Here is a 17,540-nt window from a genome sequence, read left to right on the forward strand (position 1 = left end):
TCTCTTTTGTTTGGACTTTGTTGTAGAGTTTCAAAGGAAGGAATGCATCTAACTGCATCCAGCCAGTGAACGCACATGTATTTTGTATGTAGTGCAGTTTTTTCTTCTTATTCTGAGCAACAACAGTTTTCTAGAGCCCACTGTATTTTTTTCACCAGTCATCTTAATTGGTGATTTCCTAATTTCTAATATTGATGAATTAATTGGTTAATATTTTTCATTTCCAGATATCAGATTAAAGAGAAGTTGGAAGCTGCAAGAAAAAATGCTAAAAAACTTGAGAAAGCTGTAGAAGGTTACTATGATGAGGTTTATAAGAAAGTCGATGAAAAGCTGGACGAGAATTTCCCAGTATTCAAGAAGCATGTAGTCCCTGCTTTGAAGGAGTTTGATGATGCTTTAGAAACACATATTAAGAACATGGTAAAGGAAACAGTGCCAGTTGTATCCGACTTTCTTTCTGGATTAAGTAAGCAAGCCATAAGTTTCTTTGAAAATGCGGAAAATGTTGCAGCAAAGGGTCGGGACGCACTACGTGCTGAGATAGATAACCTGCGTGTCAAACTGCAACCCTATGCGGATGAAGTCCATAAAGAATATGAGAGATATCACAAGGATTTACAAGGTGAATTACAGAAAGATATGAAGGAGCTGAAGCATGATGTAGAGAAGAATATGGAGAAGATCAAGGAACATGCTCAGCCTCATCTTGATACCTTAAGAAGTAAATTCTCTGATGGCAAAGAACTTCAAGAAGAAGTAGAAAAGCTCTTTCAGCAAATAAAAGACGCTTTCCAAGACATAGAATAAAGATCACTCAAGAGTAAAGGAAGGCAGAAATGTGATTTTGATTTCTAACTCTATTGACTTGCAAATGCAAAATTGAGTTTTCTTCCCTTCATTATGTCTTTATCACATCTTCAGTGTAAAATTTCCACTCAATTCATGATATTAAAGTTTCATCAATGCTTCAATACGGATTCAGAATATGTTTTATTTAGCTTATTAAGTCTGTGGAGACATAAGAAGCAAATGTGGATCTGAAGTACTGATCACTTAAAGGAGTTGTACCACAATTACAAGTTAAACCTTAACCACAGGATAGGGAATAACTTGCTGAGGGGTCTCGCCACTTAGATCCCTGCCAATCTCGAGAACGGGTATCATATGTCCCCCGTTCTCCTCACTGTGGGGTTACTGCACGTCCCATTGTGAGGAGACTGACTGGAGCACTGGTCACGAAAGCACACTAGCACGCCATTCACCTTCAACGGGACCGCGGAGATACCTAAGCGGATGCCCCTCTGGCTATTTCCGTCAGCCCCACTGAAATGAATGGAGCATTGACTGTGCATGCTCGGCCAACGCTCCATTCATTCTGATAAGGGTCAAGACTACAACCCTCTTGACCCATGTCACAGGCCTCTCACTAGCCGAGCCAGAAACCTACTGTACACTAATGGAGGGGAAAAACACCCCGAAACAGCTGTCTGTATATGGCTTTCTGGCTTGGTTTCCTATTCCCAATCATTGTTTTACAGACTCATTAAAAAGTCATACATTGATTTGAAGGAATGCTGCCATTCAATAGGTGACGCTGCAGAGGTATTGTTCCATCTTCCTTATTTGCATTCCTTCTGAGGCCACTGCATTAGGAAAAAGCAGCCCCGTAGTCACAGGCCATAGTCACAGGCCGGGGAGGGACACTGGATTCCAATTCTCGAGATCAGCAGGGGGCTCAATAGTGAGATCCCCAACAATCAGCAAGTTATTCTGTATCCTGTGGATAGAGTTTAACTTATAATTCTGTTACAACCCTTTTAAGGCTAACATATGGAGCCAGAATATGGCATCCAGAGCAGTCTATGGAGTCACATTGTACTAAAGTATGCCTCTAGTTTCAATGTAGGCAGCAAGACGTACAGAAGAGAAGCCATAGCATGCTCCATCAGATACTGTGTCATGGAGAATACACCATTATATTGCAAAAGCAAGTCACCATTTGGGGGTACACAGAGTGCCTAAAATACTACACTATAGTTCTATGGGCACTCTGTGGGCTCTGTACATATGACTCTGCTGTGTACATGGAGCCAATAGTTTGTTAATAAGTATATGCTGAAGCAGAAAATGTTATCCTTTGTACTGCTACATAGCAATACATGAAATAGTCAGAAAAAAAAAGAATAAACATTTCCACCTGTTTTCCCTGTATTAAGTACAAGGTCCCTGGTGAATGAGATATGGAATAGATAAATAAAAATAGTGATCAGAGTTACATTATAAATTAGCATGAATGTGTAGCCCTTCCCCCTCTAAGGGTCAAAAAAGTATTTTCAGAACAAAAACTTTTCCTGATTTTTGGGGGGACCCATTTATATGAGGCATGAACACGTGATCTTGTTGGAAAATACTTCATTCACAGATAGTATAAACAAAGGTGTAATAAAACTTGAGTTGTTAAAAGGGTTTTATTGGACTTCCGTTTTGATGACCTATGCTAAGGATAGGTCATCAATATAAGATCAGCAGGAGTCCGCCGCTTGGGACTTCTGCCTATTGGCTATCTGAAGTGACATACCAGGCACAGCGCCGCCATACATTTCATAGCGACTGTGTCTGGTACTGCAGCTCAGTCCCATTCACTAGTCTGGCACTGAGTTGCTCTTAGGCCCTGTGATCGATGAACGTAATGTCACAGGTGTAATCAGACTGCGGATGGAGGCGGGTGGCCGGAAGAGATCTCTGATGTGCTTCACCTCCATTCACCGAGTGATTATCACTCCTGCATAATGGCACAGGATTAATAGTCATTGGGCTGTCAGCCGCTTATGTACTTAACAGTCTTCCCATCTAAAAGCACCCTTGATTTTCAAATGAATTCAATATGCAATCCATCTAGCTTTCCTGATAATATGCACCATGCTCTGATGAAGTGATCCCGAAGATCAAGCACAATACACAAATACAGGCATCCCCCATTGTATCGGAGTCATGTGACCGCAATGAACGCGTGTCACAGAGGGAGGGGATAGGAGATTATATGGAATCCCAGGACCGATGTCGTCACGGGGAGGAGGTGCCAGCTTGTTAACAATGGTACTACGTATCATAGAAGAGGAGTCTACTCGTCAAGGGTAGATAATATCGCTCGATTTGGACCGCGGTTATAAAGTATTTTACAAAGGGCAGCAATTAAGTTGCAGTTCACGGGGCATCCTGTATATCTATTTCAATATCAATATATAATGATTAGAGATGAGCGAGCACCAAAATGCTCGAGTGCTCGTTACTCGAGTCGAACTTCCCGTGATGCTCGAGGGTTCGTTTCGAGTAACGAACCCCATTAAAGTCAATGGCCGACTCGAGCATTTTTGTATTTCGCCGATGCTCGCTAAGGTTTTCATTTGTGAAAATCTGGGAAATTCACAAAAGTGATGGGAACGACACAGAAACAGATAGGGCAGGTGAAGGGCTACATGTTGGGCTGCATCTCAAGTTCCCAGGTTCCACTATTAAGCCACAAAAGCGGCAAGAGTGCCCCCCCCCCGCACTGTCAGCATAAAGATCGTTCTCCTCTGCCACAGCTGTAACAGTAGAAGAACGATGTTAGCCCATTGAATTCAATGGAGCCGGCAATACAGCCGACTCCATTGAAAGCAATGGGCTGCCGGCGAGCGCGGGATGAATTTTCGGGAAGGGCTTAAAAATATAAGCCCTTACCTGAAAATCATCCTAAAATGTGTAAAAAGAAAAATAAAACTTTGTCAGCATAAAGATCGTTCTCCTCTGCCATAGCTGTAACAGCTGTGGCAGAGAAGAACGATGTTAGCCCATTGAATTCAATGGAGCCGGCAATACAGCCGGCTCCTTTGAAAGCAATGGGCTGCCGGCGAACGTGGGATGAATTTTCGGGAAGGGCTTAAAAATATAAGCCCTTACCTGAAAATCATCCAGAAATGTGTAAAAAAAAATGTATACTCACCTTTCCGCTGCAGCCGGAGTTCAGCCGCGTCTGGCCGGCAATTCTCCTGAACTGCTCTCTGTGGTATTCAGTAGTCGGGGATTTAAAATCCCCGCCTGTTTAATGAGCTGCCTCTGATTGGTCACAGCCTCACCAATCAGAGGCAGCTCTCACTCACACCCATTCATGAATGGGTGCGTGCTGCCTCTGATTGGCTCAACGCAGGGACCAATCAGGGGCAGCTTTCACTCACACCTCCTCCGTGACGGAGTCCCATAGGGGCACTCCCGACTCAAGATCGAAAGGAAGTGTGAATGTATTTTTCAAATTGTAGATTGACCAAAAAGGTAAGTGTTGCTATATGGAAATCCCTTCATAACTGCGTAATTAAATTAGCAATGTTCTACCCAGTATCTTTAGTAAGGTGAAGAATTAGGGGGGGAGAAAAGGAGGGCCAAGGGGGGGGGGGCGGAAGATTGAAAAGTTGGGTAGGGATTACGACAAATCGGCCCAAATGGTGGTTATTGTATAACATAGATAACAGTGTCCCGTTGTCATACGTGATGAATACACTAGGGATTAAGAGAGACCTCAGTTGTTTGGAGTAGCTGAGGAAACATATCATTTAATGCAGCTATTGAACGAGAGGATTTCATTGAGGCCTTGCGGATGGACGAATTTGAGCCTAAAAATCCACTCTGTTGCCTTTTGCAAGAGCCTCTTTTCTACATCCCCTCATCTCTCGTGAGTTCTGACTCGTTCCAGGCCTTGAAACTTAAAGGGGTTGTCCCGCGCTATTTTTTCAATAGCCCCCCCGTTCGGCGCGAGACAAACCCGATGCAGGGGTAAAAAAAAAAAAACGTCCAGTACTTACCCGAATCCCCACGCTCCCGCGACTTCTTACTTACCTTAGTAAGATGGCTGCCGGGATCTTCACCCACGATGCACCGCGGGTCTTCTCCCATGGTGCACCGTGGGCTCTGTGCGCTCCATTGCCGATTCCATCCTCCTGATTGGCTGGAATCGGCACACGTGACGGGGCGGAGCTACAAGGAGCAGCTCTCCGGCACGAGCGGCCCCATTCGGAAGGGAGAAGACCGGACTGCGCAAGTGCGTCTAATCGGGCGATTAGACGCTGAAATTAGACGGCACCATGGAGACAGGGACGCTAGCAACGGAACAGGTAAGTGAATAACTTTTGTATGGCTCATAATTAATGCACAATGTACATTACAAAGTGCATTAATATGGCCATACAGAAGTGTATAACCCCACTTGCTTTCGCGGGACAACCCCTTTAAGTTGTGAAACGTCACCGCCATGGACTAGTCGTATATGGTTTGACAGCGGGGTTGCTTCCTTTCTATTAATGTTCCCCAGATGTCCCTGGATCCTTCTCCGTAACTGCTGCGTTGTCTTTCCAATGTAATTTTTTGGGCAGGTACAGGTAGCCATATATATCACATTATTGCTTTTGCAGTTAATGTAATCCCGGATCTCGAATGTCATATTGGTGACTGCACTTGTGAATGAGGAACTTCTTAGAATGGATTTGCATACTGAACAATCTCCGCAGGGGTAACTCCCTTTAATTTCCCTTCTGCCAAGCCACATCGTTTCTGGTTGGCGGGGAGATAGATGGCTATGAACTAACCTATCTCTCAGGTTTCTCCCTCGATGGAATGTTATGGACGGCGTATTTGTGATAAAGTCTCGGATGTCCTCATCGTCCTTCAGGATACCCCAATATCGTTGCAGTACGTTCCTAATTGACCTTGCACCGGTATCGTAGGTACCTATGATTCAGATGGTCTGCGAGGTATCTTTTTTCTGAGGGACAAGTAATTCTGTCCTGTTCATGCCTTGGGCGTGATGGAATGCTCATCTATCAGATCCTTGGGGTAGTCTCTCTGGAGGAATCTGTTTCCCAATGTCTGACTTTCAGATATAAAATCTCCTGTATTGGAACAGTTCCTCCTAATCCTAAGAAATTGGCCTTTTGGTATGCCGCGTCGAAGAGGTACTGGATGAAAGCTTTTCCAGGATAACAAGTTGTTGGTAGCGGTCTTTTTCCTAAATAGGGGGGTATTTAGACTCCCATCGATTGTTTTTCTGATTTTAATATCCAAAAATGATATTTCCTCTGTTTGTATATCAGACGTCAGCCTAAGGCCCAGGTTGTTGATGTACAGGTGGTCTACAAATCTATTAAAGGAGTTGTCGTCATCTGTCCATAAGATCAGGATGTCGTCTATATACCTGAGCCACAACAAAATCTTCTCTGTCCATAGATGGTTGACCTCAGAAAATACCAGTTTTTCCTCCCACCAGCCCAGGTACAGGTTTGCATAGGTGGGGGCACAAGGGGTCCCCATCGCTGTAACCCTGAGCTGGTGGAAGTACTGGCCATTGAACAGGAAGAAATTGTGTGTCAGTATAAATCTCATTAATTTCGCCGTAAAGATATTGTGTTCCTCGAATTGTATCCCACGTTGATGAAGGTAGAATTCCACTGCCTGGATGCCCTCTTCATGGGGGATTGAGCTATATAAAGCCTCTACGTCGAGGCTTGCTAGCCGTACGTGGGGCTCCACTTGCAATCCATATAAATGTCTGAGGACATCCATGGTGTCTCGTACATATGACGGAAGAGATGTTACAAAGTCTCTTAGGACTTTGTCAAGATATACGCTTGCCTTCTGTGTCACGGACTCGATACCTGATACAATTGGACGGCCTTTAACCAGATTTAATCCCTTGTGGATCTTAGGTAGGGAGTAGAATGTGGCAATTCGAGGGTGGCGAGACGACATGAATTTATACTCCTTGTCACTTATGACTTTTGTTTGTAGACCTTGACTTAGGATTTTTTCCAGAGATTTTTGGTATGATATTGATGGGTCATGCCTCAGGATCTGGTAGGTATTTTTGTCTCCCAACAAATTTTTGCACATTCTTATATAGTCTGTCCGATTCATAATTTAAAGCGCGTAGTTGGGAGGCAGGCATGATGGAATGTTTTGAGACTTTAGGAGGATGTTTTGCCAAGTCAGCCAAAACCATTTTCTCAAAAACTTCAATCAGTGGTGCTTGTACTGGAGGGGGATTTGAGTTGCTCGTTGGTCTTAGGTCTGTGAGTGGGCCTATATCGGGTTTTGCTTGACTCTCTGATTCAAGACTCTCTAGGAGTTCAAAGCTAGGGAGATCACTGACTTCTAGGCCTAGTTCCCTGGCCTTTTTCTTATTCTGTGTTGCGAAGAATTTTTTCCAGCGCAGTTTGTGTAGGAAGAGGGAGATGTCCTTTGTCCACACGAACCCATTATAGCGGGTCGTGGGGACAAAGGACAGCCCCCTCTCTAAGACGCGCGTTTCCTCAAGAGTGAGGTGGCGTTGTGACAAGTTTACAATTTGCATTTTGTCACTCTCAGGATGACTATGTGCTGGTTCTGGATCAGCAGTCTGGATGTCTATCTGTTCAATTTCCCCTGCTGATTGAGGGACTGAGGGGACCTGACAGAGTAGAGAGTTAGTCTGTGTGGTTTCAGATGGATTAAACTCTATTAACTGTGTTCTTTACGGTCTCTGAGGAGGTATTGACCAAAAGGTTGGCCTAAAAAACCCTTTTCAGGAGATTTTCTACCTCTTCCTCTTTGTCGTGGCCTCCCTGGTCCTCTCCTATTACCAGGACCTACGCGATTCCTCCTGGCAGTATCAAAGTCACTCTGTTCGCAATCAGACGAGCTAATGTCAGTGTCTGACTTAAACTTTTCCCCGTGGGCTCTCGCTTCTTTAAAGTCACTCAAATCCCTCGCGAATTGGAAGTGTTTCCTTTCCTTAATAAATGCAGTGTAATTCTCAATATTTTGCTGTAGGAGTTTTTCTTTCTGCTGAAATTCGGTGTCAGAGGAGAAAATTTAGTTTTTTCAATAGCTTCCGTTAGGAGGCGTGTGTTTTTTTCAAACGTTAATTTCTCCTCTTCCAGAAGGAGTCTGATCAACTTCAAAGATCCATCAGTCATCTCCTTTTCCCATTTTTTAAAAAACTCCGGGTTACGGCATTTCATAGGGGGTAATATATGTGATCGTAAACCTCTTGGGACAATCTGGTGTTCGAGATATTTGGTTAACCCCTGTGTCTCCCACCAGGACCTAGTGTATTCTCGGTAAACCGAAGTAAGATGTTTAAATGAATTTCTAATAGATGTATAGTGTGACTGAGGGTTAAATTCTTAATCAGAGAACACTGTGCTGGCTTCTGTAAGCCAACTCGCGGTATCTAAACTATTCGCGAGAAAACCTGCCGTAACACATGACACATGAGACCATCTGACGCTGTATGTCTGACGTCATCAAACGTCGATACGTTAGTAAAACACTATCGGGGTGTTGGACGCACCCTGATGATGTAAGTATTCATTCAGTACATACCGGAGGATTAAATACGCGATCGGATAGCAATTAATGTAAAAGTGTGCATACAATAGGTGACCATATAAGGTAGATACTTATTTGGAACCTTAATAAGGGGCTACTAAGGAGTAAGAATTTAGTTTTGAGAGCCAATAAACAAGGGGGTTGTACCACCAACGCACATGGCTAATTATACATACACCTGCGATTGGTGGTTGTCATATGACCTGGGTGGGGATTTGCTTAAGGTCATAGGCTATATAATGTGAGACAGCCTTGGATGCAGTCAGATGGCCACCTACCCACCATCAGGGCAGGAGGCTACACAACTCTCTCTCTCCAACTCTTAGCCTAATAGGAAAACGCTCTCTATTCAGCATCTATACTTTAATTCTGGGCATCTAGGCAAATAAATTGAGACCTACACTAAGGGGTATTATCCTCTATCTTATGCTGAACACTGTAAGCTTTAGGCTTTAGTATCAAGGCAATTAGGGCAATTAAGCTAACTTTGCCTTAAAGCAGAGATTTCAACAAATCGCTTGACCAATCTCTGATTATCAGGAAGACGGGTCAAACAATTTGACTGATACTTATCAAGAGAGGGAGATACAATTATTATCTAGTATCGAACAACAACCCTGAGATTTTCAGTCTTCTATCCATAGAAGATCAGAGGATACTAGTAAATGCTTCGATTCACATTAACATCAACTTCTTAGACAAATTCTCATTGATACCATTTAACATATGTCTGCTGAATTGATTTATAGACAGACATATTAACTTATCTTAGATCACTGACCATACGGTTCTTGAAAAGTCGAAGGTCCGACAGAAATGCATCGAACCCTATACCTTGAATCCTGAATTGACCTAGTCGTTGATTAATTGACTATTCCATCAAGCTGAACCAACCTAAATATAAATAAAAGAGCTGAATAAAATCAACAAATAGACCGGGATGAAATAGGGTGGTGAGACGGGATCTCAAAACAACCACACCTTAGTCACCCCAGCTGTATTTGGTGGAGAGACGTGATCTCAAAACAACCACACCTTAGTCACCCCAGCAATATATGTGAAACAATTAAAATACCGACCCCTCGGGAAGTCATTTGCAATTTGAGATTCACGCAACCATATCCCATTTGCATGAACTCAGCTGCAATCTGAAACTTCTCGTGTACGGTCACACTCTGATCTATAAGAGCACGTGTGTTTTATCTGTTGTCTTGTCTTTGTCCTTTCATCAGTTGATGATTAAGCTTCAGAGAGAAGCACACATATGTAGCTTCTAGTATTTTTTCTCTCTCCTTACCTACCTCCCAAACTCTTGAACAATATTTTTTTTACATTAGGCCATGCCCCTTTTATGTTAAGACACGCCCTTTGTGTCCCTTCATAGTAATGGTGCCCCATAGTGACCCCCTCAAAGTACTTAAACCCCGATACCTCCCATGTATGGCCTCTGGTTCTTTGCAGACCTCTCACCCACACTCGGGTGCCTTTCCATTCTGTTCCAGCTGCTCTGGAACTCTCAATGTGTATAGGTCCACTGATCATATCCGCATCTTCACAGCCCATGCACAATGTGGATTACAGGGGTTACAACAGGGGTATACTTAGGGTGTATATTACATATGGAGCGATCTGTGCAGCTGTGCGGCGTGAGGAATGAAGATGATTTCAGTGTTGCTGTTAGACCTGGACAGAGTTACAGGAGCAGGGACCATTAATTGGGATGAGAGACCTACCTTGACAGCAGGACAGTCTCCAAAGTTTCAAACTATCCTACTGAACCTGGGATAGAACTGCTGTATAATTTCCTCCATGCAGCTGCTGTTTCTTTCTATTTAGAAGCTAGCGATTGGAAGCGGAATTCTCTCTTCTCTGTGTGCTGTGCAAGGGAGATATAGCAGCTGGTATCTGACCAATGTATTTCCCCAACAAAATCAACTGTTTGCCGATTGTGCCAAGAACGGGACTCCGAACCCTGCAATCGCAAAGGGGTTATGCATCTAGTAACACCCCAATCAATCAGGTTAAATCGTAATACCCATATTTTAAACATGCCCTAAAAAGTCATCTTTTTAGTGAGGGTTACAATATTTCCTAATCTAACTCTTCTTTTAGCCCGCTGCTACATTTACCTTAGGAAACATGAATCCCTTCATTAGACTGTATCCCACAAACCCCATACACCTTAATGCACCCACATCTGTACAGAGCAAGCACTGTTCTCTCTGTTAACACTGTATGTAATGTCTGATTTTGCCTATGTTCCCTCTGACCTGTAAAGTACTATGGAATATATTTTAACCATATAATACTATAACAGTATGCAATATGCTCTTAAGCACCTCCTAGTGGTAACCAAAGGCAGTGAAAAAGTAACATTTTACCACTATGTCTATGCAGGAAACTCAGAGTTATATATTGAGATATATTATGAAATGGATAAGGGAATGTTGGCTTTAAATGTCATATGGTAAGCATTTACTTTACAGTGCAGTATGATTATAGTAGCTGCATTATGAAGAAGTAAAAGTTTATGTGCCAGTGTTTCAAAGTACTGTAGGAGTAAGTTCAGGTAAGTTATGCTTGATAAAGCCTTATGCCAAAAGCCGAAATACGTTGCATTTAGAGATGAGCGAGCACCAAAATGCTCGGGTGCTCGTTACTCGGGACGAACTTTTCGCGATGCTCGAGGGTTCGTTTCGAGTAACGAACCCAATTGAAGTCAATGGGCGACCCGAGCATTTCTGTATATCGACGATGCTCGCTAAGGTTTCCTTGTGTGAAAATCTTGGCAATTCAAGAAAGTGATGGGAACGACACAGCAACGGATAGGGCAGGCGAGGGGCTACATGTTGGGCTGCATCTCAAGTTCACAGGTCCCACTATTAAGCCACAATAGCGGCAAGAGTGGGGCCCCCCCCCCTCCCAAAAACTTTTACTTCTGAAAAGCCCTCATTAGCATGGCATACCTTAGCTAAGCACCACACTACCTCCAACAAAGCACAATCACTGCCTGCATGACACTCCACTGCCACTTCTCCTGGCTTACATGCTGCCCAACCGCCCCCCCCTCCCCCCCACCGCGCACACCAAAGTGTCCCTGCGCAGCCTTCAGCTGCCCTCATGCCACACCACCCTCATGTCTATTTAGAAGTGCGTCTGCCATGAGGAGGAACCGCAGGCACACACTGCAGAGGGTTGGCACGGCTAGGCAGCGACCCTCTTTAAAAGGGGCGGGGCGATAGCCCACAATGCTGTACAGAAGCAATGAGCAATAGAATCCTGTGCTACCGCCATCAGGAGCTGCACACGTGAGCATAGCAATGGGGAACCTATGTGCCACACACTATTCATTCTGTCAAGGTGTCTCTGCATGCCCCAGTCAGACCGGGCTTTTTAATTCATAGACACAGGCAGGTACAACTCCCTATTGTGAAGTCCCTGTCGACCGACAGCATGGGTGGCTCCCTGGAACCCACCGGCGATACACAAAAATATCCCATTGCATTGCCCAACACAGCTGAGGTAGTAATGTCGTGCTTAATGCAGGTGGGCTTCGGCCCACACTGCATGCCCCAGTCTGACTGGGGTTCTTTACAAGTGGAAACAGATGCATTTATAATTCCCTGTGGACCCACAGCATGGGTGGGTGCCAGGAAGCCACCGGCGGTACATAGAAATATCCCATTGCATTGCCCAACACAGCTGAGGTAGTAATGTCGTGCTTAATGCAGGTGGGCTTCGGCCCACACTGCATGCCCCAGTCAGACTGGGGTTCTTTACAAGTGGACACATGTAGGTTAAACTCCGTGTGCACCTACAGCATGGGTGGCTCCCTGGAACCCACCGGCGATACACTAAAATATCCCATTGCATTGGCCAACACAGCTGAGGTAGTAATGTCGTGCTTAATGCATGTGGGCTTCGGCCCACACTGCATGCCCCAGTCTGACTGGGGTTCTTTACAAGTGGAAACAGATGCATTTATAATTCCCTGTGGACCCACAGCATGGGTGGGTGCCAGGAAGCCACCGGCGGTACATAAAAATATCCCTTTGCATTGCCCAACACAGCTGAGGTAGTAATGTCCTGCTTAATACAGGTGGGCTTCGGCCCACACTGCATGCCCCAGTCTGACTGGTAATGTGTACCTTAACAGTAACCTCGTTGGTGGTAATGTGGTGGTGACTGCGGACCTGGTAGCGCGGTTTAATGTAGTTGGTTTTCGGAATGTGGCCAGGATTAAGTGGGCCGTGGCGGGGAATGTTTTTGAGGCACTACGTGTCCTCTCCACGTGTCCGTGGTTATATGCACCTTAACAGTAACAGCGTTGGTGGGAAATGGCCTCGCCGCCATCATGTCTTTGGGAAGCCTCTGTTTCCACACCCCAGAGACATACCATTAGCAGCGGTATAGGCAGAGCCCAGAATTAGTAACATTTCAGCCGTAGCATTAGCAACAGGCCCCACTAACATATCACTAGCAGCATTATAGTGGGAGCGCAGTCTTCGTTCCATTTCAGTAATAGTAGCAGCCTACACAGGCCCCAGGAACAATTCCGAAGCAGCAGTTCAGTGGGAGCGCAGTCTTAGTTCCATTTCAGTAGCTGCAGTATAGCCAAGGCCCAAGTTACATTTATGTAGCTAAAGTGTAGGCCAACCCCACACACACTTCTGTACCATGAGTGCAGGCGAAGAACATACAAATTGCTATGATTACACTGTAGGTGAGGGCCCAAAAAATTTGGTGTACCAACAGTACTAATGTACCTCAGTAAAAATTGGCCATGCCCAACCAAGATGGCAGGTGAAACCCATTAATCGCTTTGGTTAATGTGGCTTAAGTGGTAACTAGGCCTGGAGGCAGCCCAGTTTAACGAAAAATTGGTTCAAGTTAAAGTTTCAATGCTTTTAAGAGCAAAATTAGATGAGTGAGCCTTGCGGCCCTAAGAAAAATTGCCCGTTCAGCGTGATTACGTGAGGTTTCAGGAGGAGGAGCAGGAGGAGGAGGAGGAATATTAGACACAGATTGATGAAGCAGAAATGTCCCCGTTTTGGATGGTGAGAGAGAACGTAGCTTCCATCCGCGGGTGCAGCCTACGTATTGCTTACGTATCGCTGCTGTCCGCTGTTGGAGAAGAGAAGTCTGGGGAAATCCAGGCTTTGTTCATCTTGATGAGTGTTAGCCTGTCGGCACTGTCGGTTGACAGGCGGGTACGCTTATCTGTGATGATTCCCCCAGCCGCACTAAACACCCTTTCCGACACGACGCTAGCCGCAGGACAAGCAAGCACCTCCAGGGCATACAGCGCTAGTTCAGGCCACGTGTCCAGCTTCGACACCCAGTAGTTGTAGGTGGCAGAGGCGTCACGGAGGACGGTCGTGCGATCGGCTACGTACTCCCTCACCATCCTTTTACAGTGCTCCCGCCGACTCAGCCTTGACTGGGGAGCGGTGACACAGTCTTGCTGGGGAGCCATAAAGCTGTCCAGGCCCTTAAAGACTGTTGCACTGCCTGGGCTGTACATGCTGCTCGATCTACGCACCTCCCCTGGTACCTGGCCCTCGGAACTGCGCCTTCTGCCACTAGCGCTGTCGGATGGGAATTTTACCATCAGCTTGTCCGCCAGGGTCCTGTGGTATAGCAACACTCTCGAACCCCTTTCCTCTTCGGGAATGAGAGTGGGAAGGTTCTCCTTGTAGCGTGGTCGAGCAGTGTGTACACCCAGTAATCCGTAGTGGCCAGAATGTGTGTAACGCGAGGGTCACGAGAAAGGCATCCTAACATGAAGTCAGCCATGTGTGCCAGGGTACCTGTACGCAACACATGGCTGTCCGCACTAGGAAGATCACTTTCAGGATCCTCCTCCTCCTCCTCCTCAGGCCATACACGCTGAAATGATGACAGGCAAGCAGCATGGGCAAGTCAGCAGTGGGCCAAGCTGTCTCTTCCCCCTCCTCCTCATCCTCCTCATGCTCCTCCTCCTCCTGAACGCGCTGAGATATAGACAGGAGGGTGCTCTGACTGTCCAGCGACATACTGTCTTCCCCCGGCTCTGTTTCCGAGCGCAAAGCGGCTGCCTTTATGGTTTGCAGGGAACTTCTCAAGATGCATAGCAGAGGAATGGTGACGCTAATGATTGCAGCATCGCCGCTCACCACCTGGGTAGACTGCTCAAAGTTTCGAAGGACCTGGCAGATGTCTGCCAACCAGGCCCACTCTTCTGAAAAGAATTGAGGAGGCTGACTCCCACTGCGCCGCCCATGTTGGAGTTGGTATTCCACTATAGCTCTACGCTGCTCATAGAGCCTAGCCAACATGTGGAGCGTAGAGTTCCACCGTGTGGGCACGTCGCACAGCAGTCGGTGCACTGGCAGATTAAACCGATGTTGCAGGGTGCGCAGGGTGGCAGCGTCCGTGTGGGACTTGCGGAAATGTGCGCAGAGCCGGCGCACCTTTACGAGCAGGTCTGACAAGCGTGGGTAGCTTTTCAGAAAGCGCTGAACCACCAAATTAAAGACGTGGGCCAGGCATGGCACGTGCGTGAGGCTGCCGAGCTGCAGAGCCGCCACCAGGTTACGGCCGTTGTCACACACGACCATGCCCGGTTGGAGGCTCAGCGGCGCAAGCCAACGGTGGTCTGCTCTGTCAGACCCTGCAGCAGTTCGTGGGCCGTGTGCCTCCTATCTCCTAAGCTGAGTAGTTTCAGCACGGCCTGCTGAAGCTTGCCCACCGCTGTGCTGCCACGCCGCGCGACACCGATTGCTGGCGACGTCCTGCTGCTGCTGACACATCTAGATTGCGAGACAGAGGTTGAGGAGGAGGAGGAGGAGGGTGCTTTAGTGGAAGAAGCGTACACCGCCGAACATACCACCACCGAGCTGGGGCCCGCAATTCTGGGGGTGGGTAGGACGTGAGCGGTCCCAGGCTCTGACTCTGTCCCAGCCTCCACTAAATTCACCCAATGTGCCGTCAGGGAGATGTAGTGGCCCTGCCCGCCTGTGCTTGTCCACGTGTCCATAGTTAAGTGGACCTTGCCACTAACCGCATTGGTGAGGGCGCGTACAATGTTGCGGGAGACGTGGTCGTGCAGGGCTGGGACGGCACATCGGGAAAAGTAGTGGCGACTGGGAACTGAGTAGCGCGGGGCCGCCGCCGCCATCATAGCTTTGAAAGCATCCGTTTCCACCACCCTATACGGCAGCATTTCAAGGCTGATAAATTTGGCTATGTGGACGGTTAACGATTGAGCGTACGGGTGCGTGGCGGCGTACTTGCGCTCCAACACTTGCGCTAGCGACGGCTGGACTGTGCGGTGCGAGACATTGGTGGATGGGGCCGAGGACAGCGGAGGTGAGGGTGTGGGTGCAGGCCATGAGACGGTAGTGCCTGTGTCCTGAGAGGGGGGTTGGATCTCAGTGGCAGGTTGGGGCACAGGGGGAGAGGCAGCGGTGCAAACCGGAGGCGGTGAACGGCCTTCGTCCCACCTTGTGGGGTGCTTGGCCATCATATGTCTGCGCATGCTGGTGGTGGTGAGGCTGTTGGTGGTGGCTCCCCGGCTGATCTTGGCGCGACAAAGGTTGCACACCACTGTTCGTCGGTCATCAGGCGTCTCGGTGAAAAACTGCCAGACCTTAGAGCACCTCGGCCTCTGCAGGGTGGCATGGCGCGAGGGTGTGCTTTGGGAAACAGTTGGTGGATTATTTGGTCTGGCCCTGCCTCTACCCCTGGACACCGCACTGCCTCTTGCAACCTGCCCTGCTGCTGCCCGTGCCTCCCCCTCTGAAGACCTGTCCTGTGTAGGCGTTGCACACCAGGTGGGGTCAGTCACCTCATCGTCCTGCTGCTCTTCCTCCGAATCCTCTGTGCGCTCCTCCCTCGGACTTACTGCCCTTACTACTACCTCACTGCAAGACAACTGTGTCTCATCGTCATCGTCCTCCTCACCCACTGAAAGGTCTTGAGACAGTTGCCGGAAGTCCCCAGCCTCATCCCCCGGACCCCGGGAACTTTCCAATGGTTGTGCATCAGTGATGATAAACTCATCTGGTGGGAGAGGAACCACTGCTGCCCAATCTGAGCAGGGGCCCGAGAACAGGTCCTGCGAGTCTTCCCGCTCCTGAGCATGTGTCATTGTAGTGGAGTGAGGAGGCTGGGAGGAAGGAGGAGCAGCAGACAGAGGATTCGGATTTTCAGCACTGGACGGCGCTGAACTGTGGCTGGATGATAGCTTGCTGGAAGCACTTTCTGCCATCCAGGACAGGACCTGCTCACACTGCTCATTTTCTAATAAAGGTCTCCCGCGTGGACCCATTAATTGGGCGATGAATGTGGGGACGCCAGAAACGTGCCTCTCTCCTAATCGCGCAGCAGTCGGCTGCGACACACCTGGATCAGGAGCTCGGCCTGTGCCCACACCCTCACTTGGCCCTCCGCGTCCTCGGCCGCGTCCACGTCCTCTAGGCCCACCCCTACCCCTCAGCATGCTGTATTACCAATGATTTGATTTCACAGGTAGGAAATAAGTTGGCGCAAGCCTGCAGGCCAAATATAATTTTTTAACTTTTTTTAAAAAGGAAAGGCCCACTGCCTCTAGTGAATGAATAATAAGTTTAATAACTGTGTTGCGGCCCTGCAAAAGTGTCACAGAACTTTACTGTTGCAGAGTTATTAACTGTGGCAGAGCAGGTATTTCCCAGGCAGGAAAGAAATTGGCGCAAGGCTGCACTCAACCGTAGCTGGCTGCGTCTGATTTTTTTACGTTCTCCACGCAGCACACACGTACACAGAGCCCTGACGGCTGTCAGAGGCAGGGCAAATATAATTTTTTCCCTTTTGTTTAAAAGGATAGGCCCACTGCGTCTATTCACTGAATAATAATTTTAATAACTGTGTTGCGGCCCTGCAAAAGTGTCACAGAACTTTACTGTTGCAGAGTTATTAACTGTGGCAGAGCAGGTATTTCCCAGGCAGGAAAGAAATTGGCGCAAGGCTGCACTCAACCTAGCTGGTTGCGTCTGATTTTTTTACGTTCTCCACGCAGCACACACGTACCCAGAGCCCTTAGGACTGACAGAGGCAGGGCAAATATAATTTTTTCCCTTTTGTTTAAAAGGAAAGGCGCACTGTGCCTATTCAATGACTAA

The 17,540-nt window shown here is 47.3% G+C and overlaps 1 protein-coding gene across 1 annotated transcript; it reads left to right on the forward strand.

The window, feature by feature from the left end:
- Window positions 1-227: 227 nt before the first annotated feature.
- On the forward strand, window positions 228-974 carry LOC136605491 (apolipoprotein A-IV-like; the record flags this gene model as incomplete). The annotated part of the gene is made up of 1 exon (XM_066588972.1): window positions 228-974. A coding segment is annotated over one exon (583 nt), but the record flags the coding sequence as incomplete, so codon positions are not given.
- Between the last annotated feature and the right edge of the window lie 16,566 nt (window positions 975-17,540).

This window comes from Eleutherodactylus coqui, unplaced genomic scaffold (genome assembly GCF_035609145.1).
Source record: "Eleutherodactylus coqui strain aEleCoq1 unplaced genomic scaffold, aEleCoq1.hap1 HAP1_SCAFFOLD_314, whole genome shotgun sequence".
Taxonomy (NCBI): Eukaryota; Metazoa; Chordata; class Amphibia; order Anura; family Eleutherodactylidae; genus Eleutherodactylus; species Eleutherodactylus coqui.